General features: G+C 34.8%; 1 protein-coding gene across 1 annotated transcript; it reads right to left on the reverse strand.

The window, feature by feature from the left end:
* Positions 1 to 14574: 14574 nt before the first annotated feature.
* Positions 14575 to 18575, reverse strand: LOC112743602 (uncharacterized). Its single transcript, XM_072215853.1, has 6 exons — positions 18466 to 18575; positions 16305 to 16632; positions 16036 to 16135; positions 15907 to 15964; positions 15206 to 15435; positions 14575 to 15081 (listed from the first exon to the last, which is right to left on the reverse strand). Exons 1-5 carry the CDS (start codon positions 18573 to 18575, stop codon positions 15321 to 15323), a joined length of 711 nt encoding a protein of 236 aa, XP_072071954.1. The 3' UTR covers positions 14575 to 15081; positions 15206 to 15320.
* Positions 18576 to 21441: the final 2866 nt, after the last annotated feature.

A 21441-nucleotide genomic window follows, 5' to 3' on the forward strand; every position in this document is an offset into this window, starting at 1 on the left:
CTGCTAAAATCTCACTAGAGATGGCAGACAATTCAAGGAAATAGGATTATGGACTTGTAGAGGATGTCTTAGTGAAGGTTGAAAGCCTGTACATCCCTGTTGACTTCATAATCCTAGACACAGGGAAGGATGAGGATGAATCCATCATCCTAGGAAGTCCCTTCCTAGCCACAGCAAGAGCTGTGATTGATGTGGACAGAGGAGAGCTAGTCCTTCAACTGAATGAGGACTACCTTATGTTTAAGGCTCAAAGATCTTCTTCTATAATCATGGAGAGGAAGCATGAAAAGCTTCTCTCAATACAGAGTCAAATAGAGCCCCTACACTCAACTTCTAAGTTTGGTATTGGGAGGCCATCATCAAGCTCTGAATCTCTGTGAAGCTCTCTAAGAGCTCACTGTCAAGCTATTGACATTAAAGAAGCGCTTGTTGGGAGGCAACCCAATGTTATTTAATTATATTTATTTATTTTCCATTGTTACTTTATGTTTTCTTTAGGTTGATGATCATGTGAAGTCATAAAAACAACTAAAAAATCAAAAACAGAATGAAAAACAGCATTAAAATAGCACACCCTGGAGGACAGGCTTACTGGTGTTTAAACGCCAGTAAGGATAGCAGAATGGGTGTTTAACGCCCAGTCTAGCAGCATTCTGGGCGTTAAACGCCAGAATGGGCAGCATTCTGGACGTTTAACGCCAGAAAGGGATGTCTGGCATCTGGCTGGCATTAAACGCCAGAAATGGGCAGTAGAGTGGCGTTTAACGCCAGGAAAGGTAGCAGAGCTGGCATTAAACGCCAGATTTGGCACACAATGGGCGTTTGAACGCCAGAATGGTGCAGGGAGTAGAATTCCTTGACACCTCAGGATCTGTGGACCCCACAGGATCCCCACTTACCCCACTTCTTCTTCTCTTCTCCTCACACCTTTCCATAATAATCTTCTCCAAACACCATTGACCAATCCCATTAATAACTCTCCCCCAAATACCCCTCACCTATCAAATCCTACCCTCTTCCCCACAACCTCTTCACCACTCACATCCATCCATCATTAAACCCCACCTACCTCACCATTCAAATTCAAACTATTTCCCTCCCAAACCCAACCCTTCATACACGGCTAGCCTCTCTCCCTTAACCTATAAATACCCCTCCTCACAACCTAAACTTTCAAACATCACAAACACTTCTTTTCCCCTTGGCCGAACCACTCACCTCCCTCCATCTCCTCCAATTCTTCTTCTACTACTCCTTTCTTTCTTCATTTGCTCGAGGACGAGCAAATCTTCTAAGTTTGGTGTGGGAAAAGCTAAGCTTTTTGCTTTTCCATAACCATTAATGGCATCTAAGGCTGGAGAAACCTCTAGAAAGAGGAAAGGGAAGGCAATTGCTTCCACCTCCGAGTCATGGGAGATGGAGAGATTCATCTCAAAAGTGCATCAAGACCACTTCTATGAAGTTGTGGCCAAGAAAAAGATGATCCCCGAGGTCCCCTTTTAAGCTAAAAAAGAGTGAATATCCGGAGATCCGACATGAGATCTGAAGAAGAGGTTGGGAAATCCTCACCAACCCCATTCAACAAGTCAGGATCTTAATGGTTCAAGAGTTCTATGCCAATGCATGGATCACTAAGAACCATGACCAAAGTGTGAACCCAAACCCAAAGAATTGGCTCACAATGGTTCGGGGGAAATACTTGGATTTTAGTCTAGAAAATGTGAGGTTAGCATTCAAATTGCCAATGATGCAAGGAGATCCTCACCCTTTCACTAGAAGGGTCAACTTTGATCAAAGGTTGGACCAAGTCCTTAGGGACATTTGTGTGGAAGGCGCTCAATGGAGGAGAGATTCAAGAGGCAAGCCGGTTCAACTAAGAAGGCTTGACCTCAAACCAGTGGCTAGGGGATGGTTGGAGTTCATCCAACGCTCTATAATTCCTACTAGCAACCGGACTGAAGTTACAATAGACCAGGCTATCATGATCCATAGCATCATGATTGGAGAGGAAGTAGAAGTTCATGAGATCATATCCTTAGAACTCTACAAGGTGGTGGACAAGTCTTTCACTTTGGCAAGGTTAGCCTTCCCTCATCTCATTTGTCACCTATACAATTCAGCTGGAATTGTCATAGAGGAAGACATCCTCAATGAAGAGGACAAGACCATCACTAAGAGAAGGATGGAGCAAACAAGAGAGTCCACTCATGGACCTCAACAAGAGCATGAGGAAGTTCCTCATCGTGAAATCCCTGAGATGCCTCAAGAGATGCACTTTCCTCCACAAAACTATTGGGAGCAAATCAACACCTCCCTAGGAGAATTAAGTTCCAACATGGGACAACTAAGGCTAGAGCACCAAGAGCATTCCATCCTCCTCCATGAAATTAGAGAAGACCAAAGAGCCATGAGGGAGGAGCAACAAAGGCAAGGAAGAGACATTTAGGAGCTCAAGCACTCCATAAGATCTTCAAGAGGAAGAACTAGCTGCCATCACTAAGGTGGACCCGTTCTTTAATTTCCTTGCTCTTATTTTTCTATTTTTTGAAAATTATGCTTTATGTTTTGCCTATGTTTGTGTCTTTATTACATGATCATTAGTGTCTAGTGTCTATGCCTTAAAGCTATGAATGTCCTATGAATCCATCACCTTTCTTAAAAGAAAAATATTTTTAATTGCAAAAGAACAAGAAGTACATGATTTCGAGTTCTATCTTGAAATTAGTTTAATTATTTTGATGTGGTGACAATACCTTTTGTTTTTTGAATGAATGCTTTAACAGTGCATATTTTTGAATTTGTTGTTTATGAATGTTAAAATTGTTAGCTCTTGAAAGAATGATGAAAAAGGAGAAATGTTATTTGATAATCTGAAAAATCATATAATTGATTCTTGAAGCAAGAAAAAACAGTGAAAAGCTTGCAGAAAAAATGCGAAAAAAAAGAGAAAGAAAAAAATTGGCGAAAAAAAAAAGAGAAAGTAAGCAGAAAAAGCCAATAGCCCTTTAAACCAAAAGGCAAGGGTAAAAAGGATCCAAGGCTTTGAGCATTAATGGATAGGAGGGCCCAAAGGAATAAAATCCTGGCCTAAGCGGCTAAACCAAGCTGTCCCTAACCATGTGCTTGTGGCGTGAAGGTGTCAAGTGAAAAGCTTGAGACTGAGCGGTTAAAGTCGTGGTCCAAAGCAAAAAGAGTGTGCTTAAGAGCTCTGGACACCTCTAACTGGAGACTCTATCAAAGCTGAGTCACAATCTGCAAAGGTTCACCTAGTTATGTGTTTGTGGCATTTATGTATCCGGTGGTAATACTGGAAAATAAAATGCTTAGGGTCACGGCCAAGACTCATAAAGTAGCTGTGTTCAAGAATCAACATACTGAACTAGGAGAATCAATAACACTATCTAAATTCTGAGTTCCTATAGATGCCAATCATTCTAAACTTCAAAGGATAAAGTGAGATGCTAAAACTGTTCAGAAGCAAAAAGGCTACAAGTCCCGCTCATCTAATTGAAGCTAATCTTCATTGATAAGTTTGGAATTCATTGTATATTCTCTTATTTTTATCCTATTTTGTTTTTAGTTTCTAGGGGACAAGCAACAATTTAAGTTTGGTATTGTGATGAGCGGATAATTTATACCCTTTTTGGCATTATTTTTACATAGTTTTTAGTATGTTTTAATTACTTTTTATTATATTTTTATTAGTTTTTATTCAAAAATCACATTTCTGGACTTTACTATAAGTTTGTGTGTTTTTCTGTGATTTTAGGTATTTTCTGGCTGAAATTGAGGGACCTGAGCAAAAATCTGATTCAGAGGCTGAAAAAGGACTGCAGATGCTGTTGGATTCTGACCTCCCTGCAATCGAAGTGGATTTTCTTGAGCTACAAAATCTCAATTGGTGCGATCTTAATTGCTTTGGAAATTAGACATCCTGGGCTTTCCAGAAATATATAATAGTCCATACTTTGCCCGAGATTTGATGGCCCAAACTGGGGTTCAAAGTCAGCCTAAAACATCTTGGCATAAAACGCCCAAACTGGTACCAAAGCTGGCGTTTAACTCCAGGAACAGCCTATGCACGAAAAAGCTTCAATGCTCAGCCCAAGCACACACCAAGTGGGCCCCAGAAGTGGATTTCTGCACTATCTGCACTTAGTTACTCATTTTCTGTAACCCTAGGCTACTAGTTTAGTATAAAAACTACTTTTAGAGATTTATTTTATGTCTTTGACCACCTTTAGGTCTTTGGACGGTATTTTATAGAGCTTTTATGCTATATACACGTTTGGAGGCTGGCCTCACGGCCATGCCTAGACCTTTCACTTATGTATTTTCTACGGTAGAGTTTCTACACCCCATAGATTAAGGTGTGGAGCTCTGCTGTTCTTCATGAATTAATACAAATACTATTGTTTTTCTATTCAACTCGCGCCTACTTCTTCTCTAAGATATTCACTCGCACTTCAACCTGATGAATGTGATGACCCGTGACACTCATCATCATTCTCACTTATGAACGCATGCCTGACAACCACTTCCGTTCTATCCGCAATAGCTTGAGTGTGTATCTCTTGGCCTCCTAGTTCACGACGCATGGTTGCCTCTCCTGACAACAGAGTATTCCATTCCGTGAGATCAGAGTCTTCGTGGTATAGGCTAGAACCATTGGCAGCATTCCTGAGATCCAGAAAGTCTAAACCTTGTTTGTGGTATTCCGAGTAGGATCTGGGAAGGGATGACTATGACGAGTTTCAGACCTGCGAATGTGGGGCACAAGTGATAGTGTGCAAAAGGACAATGGTCCTATTCCGACGCTAGCGGAAACCGACAGATGATTAGCCGTGCGGTGACAGCGCATATCGATTTGTTTTCATCCGAGAGGATCATACAACTTGCCATGGAAGGTGTAACGCATGGTTGGAAGAAGACAATAGGAAAGCAGAGGTTCAGAAGCAACAAAGCATCTCCAGACGCTTATCTGAAATTCCCACCAGTGAATTACATAAGTAACTTTATCTTATTTTATGTTTTATTTATATTTTAATTATCAAAACCTCCTAACCATTTGAATCTGCCTGACTGAGATTTACAAAGATGACCATAGCTTGCTTCAAGCCGACAATCTCTATGGGATCGACCCTTACTCACGTAAGGTATTACTTGGACGACCCAGTGCACTTGCTGGTTAGTTGTGCGGAGTTGTGAAAAAGAGTTGAGATTAAGATTGTGCGTACCAAGTTTTTGGTGCCATTGTTAGAGATCACAATTTCGTGCACCAGGCATACTATTATCTCAATAATCTCCCACTTGCACTAGAGCCAATCAATCATGTGTATAATTTTTCAATGCACATTTGTGTTTATCGAAATTCCTTTGAACTTAAACACCTTAGCTTTCGAGCATGTGTGCTTGACTTTTGCAAAATAAACTAGTGCATAATAGATATCAAATTTTCTCAAAACATGAAATTTTCTACTACAGTAGTGCATATTTTTTTATTTTAAGGACAATCTTTATTGAAGATGATTCTAATGCCTATCAGTTGATAGTTCATTTTAAAATATTCCATACTATATACCTTTTGCTTGGTATCAATGTACATGGATATAAAAAATATAAGTAACCGTTAGATCTAACTCTATAGAATTGTATCATTATACACAGAGACTACTTTTCGAAAATTAGTTTGACAATCAAACTATCTATACTTTTAAAACTAGAGTATATTCTCTATTGATTGGTATATAATTCTAAGAAAAGTAATTGTGCTCCCACTATTCTTTTATAGATACAAAGTTCCTTTTCACATTACACAAATCGAACTTTTCAATTGTCTTAAAATTCATCAAGTTATATTTGTTCACCTTGTCTTCTTTTTGGTAGGGAATCCCTTTTTTTTTTAAAGAGTTCAATATGTTATTCCAAACACTTTTTCATAAGAAGGATGATAGAAATAATATCGCATTATTTTTATGGTACTGAATAAATCCAATTTATCTTACCTATTATCAATTTTATTGTTGTGCAATCTTTTAACACATGTAAGACATCTCCAAAATCTAATGTTCTTGAGATTTAGTTTATGCCCTTTTCATATCTCATATGGGATCAAAAATTAACTTAGTAAAAATTTTGTTAATTTAGCAATGTTTCTAAAATGTAGTCCAAAATGTAATGAAAGATTAGTAATTCTTATACTAAATCAAATCATATCCAATAAAATTTGGTTTCTTCTTTTTTAAACACAATGGAATACATGGAGTACTAGTATTTATGTATTGAGAGAATCTCATTCTCTATTAAATAAAAATATCGGTTTGATATTAGAGATTTTACTTTAAAGCTCTTATAATAAAAATACTCAATATCTTTATTATTGGTCAAACCAACCCTTTAAGTGCAATTTTGATTCTCATACTCAATACGTATATTGAACTTTTCTAAAGAAATCACAAACCTTAATCATATTAAGGTCAATTATGAATTGTTTGTAACAAAATAAATCTCTAAAATGCTTGTAAGAACAAATCTTGCTAGAGCCATTTGCCTCATGCCATTACAACTCCTAAAGTTATTCAATTTAAAATATATTGCCCAATACTCCTATTAGTTTAAATAAAATCTTTGATAGTCGTACTATCTTACTTTGAACATTATATGTCTTTTCAAGATGTTTAGTAATAAATAGTGGGTAAATGTCTTTGAAATTGAAACTCACGGTTGTCAAAACAACATATATTGCAGTAAAAAAAATATTCAAAATACTTCACAAATTCTGATCGTTCCATAACTAATTTTATTAGAGGATATTATTTCAGTAGAATTATCATCTCAATGATAACCCTTTCGAAAAATAATTTTCAAATTGTAGCCCAAATATTACTTTTAAGTATGCCACACAAAAGGTGGACATATTTAAAAATCTAAAATATGAAAGTAAATTAAGAAATCTATATTTCTGTCAAAATTATTTAGAATCATGAATAAGTACCTTGTCATGTCAAGTAATTACTCATGCATATCCCAAATACACATTGATTAAATTGTATCACATATAATTCTAGTCGCAAATAATTACCTGGTTGTCAAGCATCTATTTAACTAAATTATATTTTATATTCCTAGGTTGTCTAGGTTCAAGTATAAAATTAATTCTCCTTATACATCATCATATGTATGAATAAATTCTATCCTTGAGTACAATTTTCTGGTTGTCAAGCTCCTTATAAATAAGAGATAAATTTATTTTTGTTAATCTTCTAACTTTTAGGACTTATCTCCATTGTTAGAGAATTTATATCAGTACTCATGGATTAAATTTTATACTTCCAAGTTGTTTAGGTAAAAATATGATATTAAATTCCTAATACATCAAATGTATATACTAATTATTATCATAAAAATAAAACTCTTGATTGTTAGGGCACTCTTTATAATCAAGAACATTAGAAAAAAAATAATCTCTAAAAAATTATGGTGTTCAAAAAATACATCAATCAAATCAAAAATTAATTTGTAATAGAGTAACGTTTAGCCTTATAAAAATATCAAATCAAATTTGACATTCTCAGTATACATATACTTATATATATAAGAAACAAACAAAAAAGTATTTTTGTTCTTATTCCTTTTAATGTGACCATAGTCACGATGAAATTTAATAAATAAATCAAATCAAACATTTGATTACAACATAGATATTAAATTAAAGGAATGATAATTTAATCACAAATAAATAATTAAAAATAAAAAAATTAACTATTAATTTATTAAAAAACCATCTCAATAATAGTAGCTACATCGCATGCTTAAATATGAAAAATATGAATTAATCAAATTAATTCACAGACTTTTAGAAAATAAAAATTAAATTTAAACACAAAAAGCCAAAGCTCTAATACCACTGAAGGATTACTATGTGTTCATAAAATGCAACAGAAGAAAAGAAAGTAATCCTAAATATCTATTTTGTGATTAAATTTTATTCTAGTAGCATAAATCAAATCTAAATACCCGAGTACACTAGTAAAAATAACTTTCCCCTTCGATGGTACGAAGGTGCTATGCATATCCACACCGAGATCAACATTTTCTTGTCAACACTTTGAATAATGGATATATGATCTAAATTGAGAAAACTTATTTGCAACTCTTTGCACACCATAAAATTCTTCTCTAAAAATCAAGGTTCTGAAAATTAGACCGGTCATTGAACCGCTCTATCTACTGATTCTTTGGTTTACTGGTCCAACCAGTTCAACTGTGATTCAACCGGAATAACAATTTTATAATAAAATAATAAATAAAATAGAAATAAACATACTAAAACATAATTATATTCTAACATAAATCTTAAAATATTATCCAAATTAAAAATATTACATTACCAAAGTATTATAATCTCATCCAAATACAAACTAAATAAATATCCAAATATCAAAGATATATTAAAATTTGTTATTAATCATCAAAATCAAAACAGAAGAGCCATATTCAAAAACCTTCAACTACTTCTACTTTGTTGGATCACACACTCCCAATGGTGATTCATTCGTTTCTCTCAAACATCTCTTTTAACTTTGTTAGGAGCAATTCTTTAATTGAATAATCAAAGCACAATACGGAGAATGCAAAAAATTAAGTTGGACAAAGCATAAGAATGCAAAAACAGCAGCATAGCAAATAAACATCAATTTTCCAAATTCATGCAAGACAGAAGATATCATCAGTCATGAGCAAAATATACTGCAAGATCCTCAAAGGAGCATTCCCAAAATCCAAATGTGGCAACCTCACCTCCGTAACCCTACAAGCTCCATTTGCTCCACCACCACCACCAATCAAGAACAATAAGAACAAAATCAGCAGTGAACAAAAATCAACAATTAGAACTATCAAGAACAAACACCAACAATCAGAAAAAATAATAAACACAACACTGGATAATTAAAAAAAAATACAACATCTGAACAACAACAATAGTTCCATAATTATTGTAAAACAAAATAATATAAATTACCCATAATAAAAAAATCTAAGAAAAACATTACTTATAACAAGAATAGTTCAATAATGTTCATTGCTCATCATCAGTAATAGAACTCACTTTGTAATTAAATCATTGATAATGAACGAACAAACTAAATTATATTGATTCAAGAAATCGAAGAAAACTTAAAACAGAGATCTGCAAGAAATTACTTACAAAAAAATAATGAACAAATAAAGATTTAGGATTTCAAAGCAGTGATTGAGAGAGAAGGAGCAAGAACATCAAAGACGAGCATAAATTGCAAATTGCATGGAGCAAGAATACCAAGGAGCAGAAATTACTTTCTATGACGTTTTACGTAATCACCTTGTAGTTACAACAACACCATACACAAATCGTAACACAACAGAACAAATTAAAATCAGAAAAATAAAAATTAAACAGAAAAAAAGAAAATCTTTGAAGCAAAGGGATGCAGAGAAACTAAAATTAGATGAAGAAGAGTGATGCGAACTATGGTGGTGATGAAGAGAGAGGTTTTGGATTTGAAAGGAAGACCAGCGACTGATAGTTGGAGAGGGGTTGGACTGTTGGTGAATGAGAGGGGTTGGACTGTTGGACTGTTGTGCCTGAGCGCGACAGACGACAGTATAATAGCGCCTGAGTAGGCAAAGACCAGCGACTGATGGCTAGCTCGAGGAAGACGCACCGATTGTTGAATGAGGAAGAAGCATGGAGTCGTGGATGACCGGACGAAGACACGGTGGTGCCTGAGCCCAACGAATAGTGGCATTGAGTGAGACCCTTGCGGCAGTGGGGAAGTAACCTAAGGGCAAGGGTTTTGTGTTTTAGGGGTGGGGATCTGAATAAGGGGAAAGGGAACCTATGTTATTGAGGGGAAGGAGAACCTGACTTTCTTCTTTTAAGAAATCTCAAAACGGCGCCGTTTCATGAGAACCGGCCGGGTTCCGATGCAGTTTGACCGGCCGATTCCCATCCAGTTCAGTGATTTCTGAGCGATTTTGTAATCAGCAGTTTTTAACATTTAACTGAAATGCAAAGGAGACTAGTTTACAGTTCGACTGGTTCTACTGGTCGGTCCGGTCCAGGTTTCAGAACCATGCCAAAAATTATGCTCACATATATTTGCATATGTAGAGGTAAAGGAATAAAACTCTTTTGTTGGTTAGGGTGAACCTGCCCCTACACGCCTCGGAGTATATATTATATATTATAATATAAAATAAAATATTTAATATAAATATGTAAAAATTATTAAATATAAAAAATATATAAAGTAATTTTGTGATTGTGCCTAGGGTTTCACTTTCATTCTTCCAGATTCAAAATTGAAACCTTAACTTCTTCTCCAATGACCAGTGAGTGAGAGTAGTGACAAGTGAGAGGCTGAGGCTGAGAGCAATAGAGCATCGAGCTTCTTCTTCTCCAAACCCGTCGGGTGCCGTCATTCTCCTTCTGAGAGAAGGGCTTCACCTCCATCTTTTGTCTGAGAGCATAACTTCAGCGCCATCCTCCATCTGAGTGCACATATTTTAGCCCCTATCCTCCATCCGAGAGCAGAGCTTTACCGTTGTCCTCTGTCTGAGAGTAGAGCTTCGCCACCGTCCTCCATCTTTCGCTGTGAGCCTGTCACCGTCGCCGTTAGTCTGTCACCATTGCTTTGGGTCCATGGACATTTCTGCAAATCACTGGATCTGTAAGTTCCTCTTTCTCACTCTCTCCCATTGTGAATCTGCAACTATAACTCTGGAACTAAAACTCAGTAACTGTAACTGCAACCTAGGAAGATCCATACTATAATTTTCCACTATTTGATATTGATGGGTCAGGTTGTTCTGTTTAGTTGGGTCATGTTAGTAGAAGTTTGCAACATTCATTGTCATATATGAAAGCTAGAATGATATACATCATAGGAAGAAAAAGTCGAATGAGAATGAATATTTAAACTCAAAAAGAGAAGGAAAAAAATTGAGAAATAATGAAAAAGGTATAATCCAAAAACCAATGGATGTGAAGAATTATGCATAGCTGTTATATATTCTAACAATAATCTTAACTCACTCCCTAATCATGTCTATGAATTATTATTGACAAATGAGTCTTGGATATTATTCATTCTAATAATTTAAAGTTTTATACTATAATAGCACCTAATTATTTTTTCCCTCTAGTTTACATTTACCCCTCATGTGCTTGAATGATCGAATGCTTATAATTTATAGTACTATATATATTGACAACTCATCAATTAAATCTAGTTTCATATGCTTTGTTTAGTCTTTTATAGTGGCATGCTATGTTATTATTTGTTGCAACTTATGTTAGGAAGACTAATATGCTATTTATTGTAATCATATATTACTTGCATAGTACCAATTAATTTATTAATTGTTATCTCTTTTAATTTTTAGCTTTAAATCTTGATTTGTAAATTTTTAATGATGATAAAGATGTAGAAAGTGATCAAGAATAAGGATTGAAGACTCTTTTATATCTAATATTATAATTTCTTTATTATGGTGTTAAATTTGTAGTGATCTAACACTAGCTTTTTTTAATTTCAAGTTATTTGAGCTAATGACATTGTATAAATTTTATGTTTTTATTTTAATTTATCTATGATTTCTTAGTTTTTGTCTTAATTTATATATAAATATATAAAAATTAAAATGTTATTTAATTTTTATAGGGACGGGTAGGGGTGGGGCGAGTACCCGTAGGTAGTGATGGGGCAGGTAGTACCTGAGTAAAAGGACGGTGGGGCGGGTTTGGGTAGGGCAAAAAGCCGTCCCCATCCGCCCCACTACCACCCCTAATTGATCTTTCCGGATTATTAAGGTCCTTTTAATAGTCCTATGACCAAGAACAGTTTAGATTAAATTATAAAAGATTTATCTCTCGATATTATGATTACTATCACAATGATAAATATCTAAATTTAATCAGGGACCTTATTATATTAACCCTTTAATTGAATAATACATATAATAACAATAATAAATCATTTAGCACATGATTAATTAGATTGTGGTCATACTACTTATTCTCAACAATACAAAATAGTAGCTTCCTTTTTCAATGATTTTCCACTGGTAGTCATGGACAACACGACTGCTACAGCAAAATTACACTATGTCGGCACTACTCTGGGCGCCACCCAACAGTTATCACCACTCCACCTTTACAAAATGCAGCTCAAGTTGCCAACAAATTCATCAATTCTCTCGGAAGCATTAATTCAAAAAGGTACCATGTGCAAGTACCAATAATCATTGATCACTCTCTTTTGTCATGCTAACCATTGTGCTACTTCAAGCACATTACTTCGATGTCTGGCATTTTCACAACTGATTTTCCTGCCAACCCTCTTATTGAATTTAACTACTCCAGGAATCCACCATCGAACTTGGGGACTACAGATAGGGCTACACTCTATAGGCTGAAATCTAACGCGACGTTCGAACTTGTATTGTAAGATACCGGTTTGATTATGCTGGAGAGCCATCCGATTCATCTTCAAGGACTAAATTTCTTTGCTGTTGGTAGAGGAATTGGAAACTATTATCCAAAGAAATTTAATCTTATAAACGAGATAAGATACATACATCGATGAACGTATTATGGGTGCATACATGTGTTGTGTAACAACGTTTGTCTTGTTTATAGTATAAACGAAATACGTATATCATTAAATCGTTTACATTATAAACGAGATAAGTACAAACGGAGCTTTTTGGATGTCACTTTTACAATTTCTAGCCTCTTCTCTCTCTCTTATATTCACTGGACTAGCACATTGCAGAGGTGGTGGTACAAGAGGTGAGTCATCATGGACAAAATTCGAATGTCTAGAACCACCACCACCTATGTCACCAACCTCCACAGAAAACTCCATCACTGGTTGCACTACAAGAAAAATGCTTAATACTGTTGGATTTATCAGTGGAGAGCAGTGGTGGTTTTACCAGCAGATTTACCAACAAATTCAATAATAAATTCATCGGAAACAAATTTTACCATCGGATTTTCTTTTCTAATGGTAACACTGAAGGTAATAAATGGAGGGAAAAGGTAAAACATTTGCGCTCCATTTACCGTCAGATTTACAGGTGATAAATCTGACGGTAACCTGGATTAGTGAAACATTACATTTTGGTCACACGCAAAGTTTTACCGACAGATTTTTTCGTCGGTAAATCCGACGGTAATGGTGGCCTAAATTCGAACCGCCAACCCTTTTCTCCCCATTTCAAATTGCGCTCTCTCTCTCTACCCTCTTGCTTCCCACTCTCTCTGTCTACACCATCTCATCTTTCTCTCCACATTCTCTTCGGCAGCCCACCGCCAATTCTGCCACTGTGCCACCGCCGCTTCTGCCGATGTGCCGCCGAACCGTTGCTTCTCCCTCTAGGTAGCACCCACTTTCTAACTCTCATTATTTAAACTCTATTATTTTCTGTGTTGATTTAGAATATAGGATGTTAGGTAGATTAGTTGTTGATTACATCCTTTAGTTTGAAGTTCTAATTAATAATATGTTGATTGTTACTGATTTTTATGATTAAAATATACATACTGCTGATTTTTGTAAAATTGCACTACAAGAAACATCGTTAAAATCGACGGCCAAATCGACGGCTAAGCCGTCGATAATATTAAAATTCGACAGCAAAATAGACGACGAAGGTGGTCGCTATTAAGCTTGTCGATTTTCAAAATTGTAATAAAATCGACGGCTTGCCTAGCCGTCGATAATAATTTAATAAAATCGACAGTGTTTCCGTCGATAATACGAGTTTGAGGATTTTAGCTTCTTACTAAAATCGACAATGTTGCCGTCGATATTATTATATAAAATCGACGCCATTTCCGTCGATATTTAATTCAATAAAATCGACAATATTTTTGTCTATAATGTGCTTAATAAAATCGACAACGTTGCCGTCGATATTTGATTCAATAAAATCGACACAATTGCCGTCGATTTAATTATTTAGATATCGACAAATTCTTTGTCTATATTTTGTTTTTTTTTGTTTATTTTAAATTTAAAAAGCAACAAATCTGCCGTCGATTTTAATAGTTATATGTTTTAATTTTTTTCTATTTGAAAAATAGTAAACAATTAATGTAAATAAATTTTTAAATATAGAAATAAAATTTATATAAAATATTAGATGATAAAACAAATAAAATTTTAAATATAAAAATAAAATTTATACTAAATATTAGATAATGAGTTAAGGAATGCAATTGTTTACTAGCACAACTTAAGGAATGCAACAATTCAGAAGGCTTCAACAATTTACTTCAATCTTTATACATTACCACATGCAAAATTGTTTACTAGCACAACTTAAGGAATGCAACAATTTTAAAATTGACAGACCTAAGATTTTGTTCAAATGAAGATCTAAAGTACTTCAATAAAACTATAAAGAAGACTGCAGTCTAGAGATCATGCTAATTAGTGGTGTTAGTAGTAGCTCAGGACAAAACAACTTAAGATCATTGTTGTGTTCTTGTTTCTTTTCTTCAATGCTCTTGTAGCAGTAAGTTAAATAAGTCTATGAAAATTGATTATCAATCAGTCTAGCGACTATAACAAATATTATTGTATAATAAAAATCAATTATAAACAATAAATATTCTAAGGAAGCTAAAAACATATTCAAGAGAATTTTACACATGCAACAATAATTCTACATTGGAAAATAAGATAGAGAACATACGCAGACTCCACTTATAAACAACAAATACTCACTAAATATTAACAAGACTTGTTAGATTTCACTCTATAGCTATTTAGATATGCCCTATGCTTATTTTGTTTAAGAAAAAGTATAAAAATAGAAAAGATGAACGGTGGGATTTCAGAACTAATGAAACTATATCCTTTCTAAAAATATTGATTAAGGTATATAACAGTTATTCCTCCAAATGAAAGTTGACCCATTACAAAGAGACTATCCACCCATCTGAGTTGGCCATACAGTCTATATTTGATAGCGCCAAAGGCTTGAACAATTGTAATAATGATTTCCAGAATCATCTAACATGCATTTCTGCATGGGAAAAGGTTAGAAAATACTCATTAGTCATAATGCAAGAAATCAGTAGCATGGTAAAAGTGAAACATGTCTAGAAGATAAATGTGCTCATGATGCAAAACTGGCTAAAAGTACTTACACTGTTGCAGGATGCTGAGATCTTGCCAAGAAGTGCATCATATATCTGGCAATAACAATTGGATAGATGCCAAGCTCCATAAATATCCTGGGGCTTGATGCAAAGATGTGGCACATTAGATGAAAGGGATCAGCATTCTTAGTTGAATGTATTCCATAAAGAGAAAATGGCTCCGAAGCCTAATCCTGCCATTTGGACTAGAGAAACTGATTTGTGACTGTTTAAACTCCCTACAAAAACCATTTAAATATATCATAAAAAATGCAGGTAATTGTAAAGATAGAATCATTGAAGATGTAAAACTTCTTGGAGCTATTGTCATTCATAATGGATAACTATAAGTTGAGTCTCATTTTACTCAGAGCAGAGCTCCTTTACTTAGACATAAACATTACACAGAACAATTCATAATATTCTCAATACATCGGATAAGGACAATTAATTTTCCAGAAGAAATGCAAGATAACAAATTTTTATAATTGAGTGCCATATCAGTTAATCTATTAACAGCAAATAGTTATTAGATCATGCATGCCACCATACATACACACAGCTATCTAAATTTCTCAGCCAAAACATTAAGAGCACTGAAATCTTTAGAGGAAATGACATTATATTGGGTAAAAAAAACAATGAATTACTATATACAAATCCAAATCATCTTCATTAAGCAACAAAGTATGAATTACTATAAAACTTACACACATAAGTTTGGCACATCGAACCCAAAAATAGTTATAGCTTTTGTCCTTTTCCAACCTGAAAAAAAGCATAATATCTATTATTAACCAAATATACATTGCATTTTAATGTAAAGCTCTTCTTCTTACCTTGAAAACAATGCACTAACTCTTCAAAGACGCCATAGACGGAGCATGTTGAACAGGCCATAAGTCTGCAGAGGTGCAGGTGACAGCTTTCTAACAAGTTCTGAAGGAATGATAGAGATCAAATCAAATGCAAGCCAAGATCAAATGCACCTCTTTCGATACAGTGGTACCTGCTTCATTTATTTATTTAATGCTAAATTAAATTGAATCTGAGGACAGCTTTAACAATTTTGATTAGGTTAGTTGGAATTGGGATCGGGATTGAGTACCTTTCCATAATTTTGAGAGAGGGCACGCACTTCCTCCGCGATTTCAGATATGATATTCTGCGCCACCGCCTTGCCGTCAATTACGGAGCAACAGCGGCGCGAGTGCGATGGAGTGACGACATGCACGGGAGCAGCAGAGCGACGAGCGGGGGCAGCGGAGCGACAAGCAGGGGCAGCGGAGCGACGACCGGCGCTACGACAGCGGAGCAACGACGGGCGCCGAGGTAGTGGATCCACGAATGTGCAATGGCAGCGGAGCGAAGATGGTGGGACGGAAGCAGAGAGAGAAGGTGGGTGAAATGGAGAAGTAAAAGTGTAAAGCACATTTCTTTATGAAACGAGGGACGCGGGAAGTAAAAACGGTTGCAATTTCTTTTGCTAAAAATCAACGGAAGTCTAGTCGATTTTAGATAGATCAAAAATCGATATACTAACCGTCTATTTTATATAATAAATCTACAGCACCCGTTTGATTTAAAGAAGAGATCTTCGTCTAAATTTATCGACGACAAAAGCTGTCAATATTATAATTATTAAAATAGACGATCTTTCAGTCGATTTTTTGAAAGAATAATTTTTACCCACCACTCTGTCGATAGTATGACGATAAAAAAAGGTATTAGAAAGTTACAAAAATAATAGACGACATGGTCGTCGATTTTAATATTTTATTTTTAATAATTTCTTTTTCGTTTTATCGACGACAAGCCGTCGAAAAATATCGACGGAAAATATGGCCGTCGATTTTTGGCGTCGATAATTATAATGTTTCTTGTAGTGTTGGTTCAAAGAGCTCTTAATAAAATTTTAGTTCAATTATTAAAATCAATACTTGCTTTTGAAATAATATGTTTGAATTCTATGTTGGAATTCTTAAAATTTGATGTTTTGTTGCTATTTTTTAATTTCAATATATGAATGATTCTCTATAAAGTTTGTTTTGATTGTCAAGGTTATCTCAAAATTTAGGGGATGTTATGTCAAAATTTATTGCAAATAATATAACTGTGAGAGAATTTGTGTTAATTGGGCAGCTCTTTGCAAACAACATAAATGTACACATGATTTGTGTTGTATTTGTTGTTTTATGTGATTTAAAGTATCTATGAATTTCATCTTTGCTATCACATTGTATTCGTGACTAGTATTTAGTTATATGCTCTTTGCAGACATGACGAGAGGTAGAGGTGTCACGGGTCGACCTCATGGTCGTGGTAGAGGGAGGGGTTCTACTGCTACCCCTAGGACTTCTCAGTCATCCCTCTCTATTCCAACTACCCCTGTGATGTCACAGGCAATGGATGCGCAAGAGCAGTTGTTCATCATGGTCCCTAACCCCAACTATGTGGCTTCTACTGCTGCACCACCCCCGTAACCAGGAACTCGTCCATCTGCTTCATCAGAGTAGACTCTTCCACCACTTCCCATCATACAGATGACGATTTGGCCTAATGAAACTTCGGCATGAGTACTATTTTAAGTCTTTTATATGCGAACCATTGTAGTTAGTCAGTTTAATTTAGTTACACTCAATTTTCTAGTTTTAGTGGATTTAGGTTGTTAAGATAGGTTCAATTTAGTATAGTAGGTTTGAACTACTTATTATGTTTGATAATTGTTGATTGTTAATGAATGTTGCTGCTTAAGTCATATAATGCCATCACTACGACATTTTTGAGCTATTGCAACATATACTATAAATAACACTTTAAAAATGATGTTTAAAATAGTCAAAAGCAACACTTAAAACTTTTTGCAAAAAAATAAGGCTATTAAAACTCTTTGTTAATAAGTGTTTCTTTGTTCGATTTAAAGAACATATAAAAAATGTTGCTTTAGTAAATTAAACAAACAACATTTATAATATTCCTATATTAGTTTTTAATAAGAGTTGCTTTTAAATATATAATAAACTTCTCGTGGTAAGCATTGCTTAAATCTTTTTCATCAAAATTTTAGTTCCTTCCAAATATTTTATTAGAACTTACTTTCCCTTCTAAACCAAAAATAAGAAAGGAAACACGAGCAATAATTGTTTCATCACCTTCCTCACTACTATTAGTCTATTACTTAGAAACAGAACTCAAATCCTACCATTTTAGAATCAAAATCCTAACCCCAACCCTAGCTCAATTTCCCCAATTTCACGACATTGACTCGCGTTTTGCGTTTTTCTCTCTCGCCGTTGGGGTGTTCTTCACTGCTCTGCTCACGTCGTGCTCTACTCGCATCACGTTCTGCTATACTCGTGTCATGTGCTTCTTCTCGCATCGTGTTCTGCTCTCCTCCCCCATGTTCGATCTTTGGCTCATGCCATTCTGAAATATTCTCTTTGCTTCGCCATGGTGTTATTTATATCTTCTTCTCAAGTCTCTTAGGCATGACAAAAATTTCTCTCAAATTTTACTTACTAGTGATTTAATTTGGTTGAATTGTTGAAATAACAAAACTACTCCAACCGTGTTCAATTAGAAACCCTAACCCCAACCACTTTGAATTTTGATTGATGTGCGATTTATTCTTTTCCCTTTACGTTCCTTGTCACTACTTGCGATTTACTCTTCTCTATTCGATTTCCTCGTCATTGCCTGTGTTCCTCATTGCTGGTGTCGCTATTGGCATTTCCATCGTGTTCATCGCTACTCGCCTCGCCTCACCGTTGGGTTCCTCTCTGTTTTCATCATCATCTGTTCATCACTGCTCGCATTTGAAGCTTCTGATTTTTGGTCTTCTCATTTCCAATTTTCTCGTTGCCTTTTGCTCTCAATGTCTTCTTGGCTCTTGGCTGGGTGCTGATCTGCTCTGCTCCGCCATGGTGCATCACAGGTAGGCTCCTTGCTCTGTTCTATTTTTGTTATGGCTAAAGTTGATGAGAAATTTTGGTTCTGCAATTTTTTCTTCTTTGATGAGAAATTACTACTTAATTAATTCTGGTCTTGTAAAATCACTACAATGTTTCATTATTATGATATATTTATCTACCTCCACTTTAATCACTAAATGATGGCAATTTTAAGGCTTGGAATTTAATTATTGTTGGTGGAATCTCAAATTGGAAATTTAACAATGGATTCATTGTTATGTAGGTGTTGGAGTTGGCTGGGAATTCTTTCAGTTCAATTGAGTTAGCGCTAAGTTTTTTGCCATGCTTCCAATTACGTTAACTTCTTTTTTTTCTGCTTCTCTCTTTGCAAATTTTGTAGGTTTGCTTTTATAGCTACAATATTTGGGAAATTTTCGGAAGCTTTATTTTGGCTACAGCTGCCTCAAGCGCTTAAACATTTGATGAATTTTGTGTGTAATAGCTATTTCAATGAAAAACTTGTTGTAAAGTTATCAATATAATGTGCTTGATTTTCTTTGACAAATGTATTGTCATATCTTATGCAGCTACAAGATGCAGAGTACTAGGCAGACATGGGATGATGCTGTAAACATTGCAATATGGTGGAGAGGGCACCAATGGGACCTGCTTGTCATTTGCGATTTTGGTTTATAATTTTAAATTTTGATACTGGTTGCAAAGAAGTATGAAAGAAAAGTCACGAGGTTTTGGAATGTCTTCTACAACTGCCATAAGGACAAGTTAAAGGATGGTTTGTTTATTATGTTTTATTTAATTAATATTTGGTAGATATTCTATTTTAATTAGTATTAATTATAAGCATTTTTTCCATTGGTTTCATTTTGGAATTTGGATTTGGTAAAATATTCTATTTAGTTGTTTTGTTTTGTTTTGTTTTGATATGCTTAAGTATGCATTACAAGGTAGAAGTCCACTCTATAAACTAGTTTTCATATTGAATTTTTGGATTTGTATCCTCTAAAGTTTAAATTTCACTTTAGAGAGTAAAGTGTGATCTCTCACCATTGATTTCATAGGTGGGACCAATAATAAATATGAAAGAGAAACTATTCAAGGGTAGAAGATCACACTTTACTCTCTAAAGTGAAATTCAAACTTTAGAGGATCCAAATCCGAATTTTTGCATGAACAAAACTAAGTTAACAGGGACAAATAATATTATTATTAATTGAAATACCAGTGTAACCTGTAAAAATTTAGTGACATTCATTTTGAGCACAAATAAATAACATTAATTTGACCGATAAGGTTGTTTTTCATAATATAGATGGGTAGATAAGCAAAATTGTAAGACAAATTATGGAAACTAGCCATTGTCCACAGAGTAGAAGAGCTGAAAATATGAATACAATTATGCAGCTTTTAAAATATGAATAAGTATATAGCTGAAATTGTAAGACCCAAAACTTTTGAAAAGTCTTATTATGAACTAATTTTAAATCATATATTTATTTACAGTTTTATTTTCATAAATTATTTTATTGAAGATAATTAAAGGAAGTTTTAATTAATTGAATTTAAAATAAATTAAGATTTTTATCCAAACTCTATAATTATTGATTATTTTCCTATTTACAACTTAAAGTTTTAGAAATTCGAAAGTTGTAACACCCTACCACGTGAAGCTTTACACCTAGGATGTAAAACAGAGGTGGCGAGGCGCTACGACCTCTAAAATAAAATACATACTTATAATAGTAGAAAGAAGATAAAAAATTAGGAGCCTTGAAAAGTGGGTAAAACAAAATCGCAAGATAAAAAGTGCAATGCTCGAGAAAATAGAATTACTTAAGTGCTAAGAAACTTAAGAGTTGAGGGTAGGAAAAGTAAAAGAGTAACAAGAGTGCCAAAAATACAGTGAAACTAGCTCCTGACCCAACCTACGAAGCCAAGGCTGGCCGGAGAATATATATATATATATATCCCAAAATACAGAAACAAATCCCTAACTCTCCTGCAACCTCTAGGAGAAACAAAATAATCAAGTATCTTGGAGAGCAAGCTAAGTATATATATACATATATAAGTAAACAGAAAATCCAAAATATCCCAGACTACTCCGCTTCAGGAAATCCATACACCTAGCGAGGAGCCTCTCGACCTGCATCTGAAAACAACAACACAGTATGGAATGAGAACTGGAGGTTCTCAGCATGGTAAAAGTGCCATGCGTATAATAAGTAAGGTCCTGGGAATGCCAGAGGCAATCCTAGAACTCCGTCATACAATTGTAAAACTTAGTTTCTAAACAGAAGCCATAAATAGGGGTAG

The sequence above is a fragment of the Arachis hypogaea genome, chromosome 14 (assembly GCF_003086295.3).
Source record: "Arachis hypogaea cultivar Tifrunner chromosome 14, arahy.Tifrunner.gnm2.J5K5, whole genome shotgun sequence".
NCBI classification, from domain to species: domain Eukaryota; kingdom Viridiplantae; phylum Streptophyta; class Magnoliopsida; order Fabales; family Fabaceae; genus Arachis; species Arachis hypogaea.

Excerpts from the sequence above, each read along its gene's own strand:
- LOC112743602 (XM_072215853.1), bottom strand. The coding sequence starts at position 18,575 with ATGCGAGAAGAAGCACATGACACGAGTATAGCAGAACGTGATGCGAGT. Across the intron at positions 16,633-18,465 it reads GAGAGAGAAAAACGCAAAAC|AAATGTGCTTTACACTTTTA; the intron begins GCGAGTCAATGT and ends CGTTTCATAAAG. Across the intron at positions 15,436-15,906 it reads GATGTGCCAAACTTATGTGT|GGAGTTTAAACAGTCACAAA; the intron begins GTAAGTTTTATA and ends TGGTTTTTGTAG.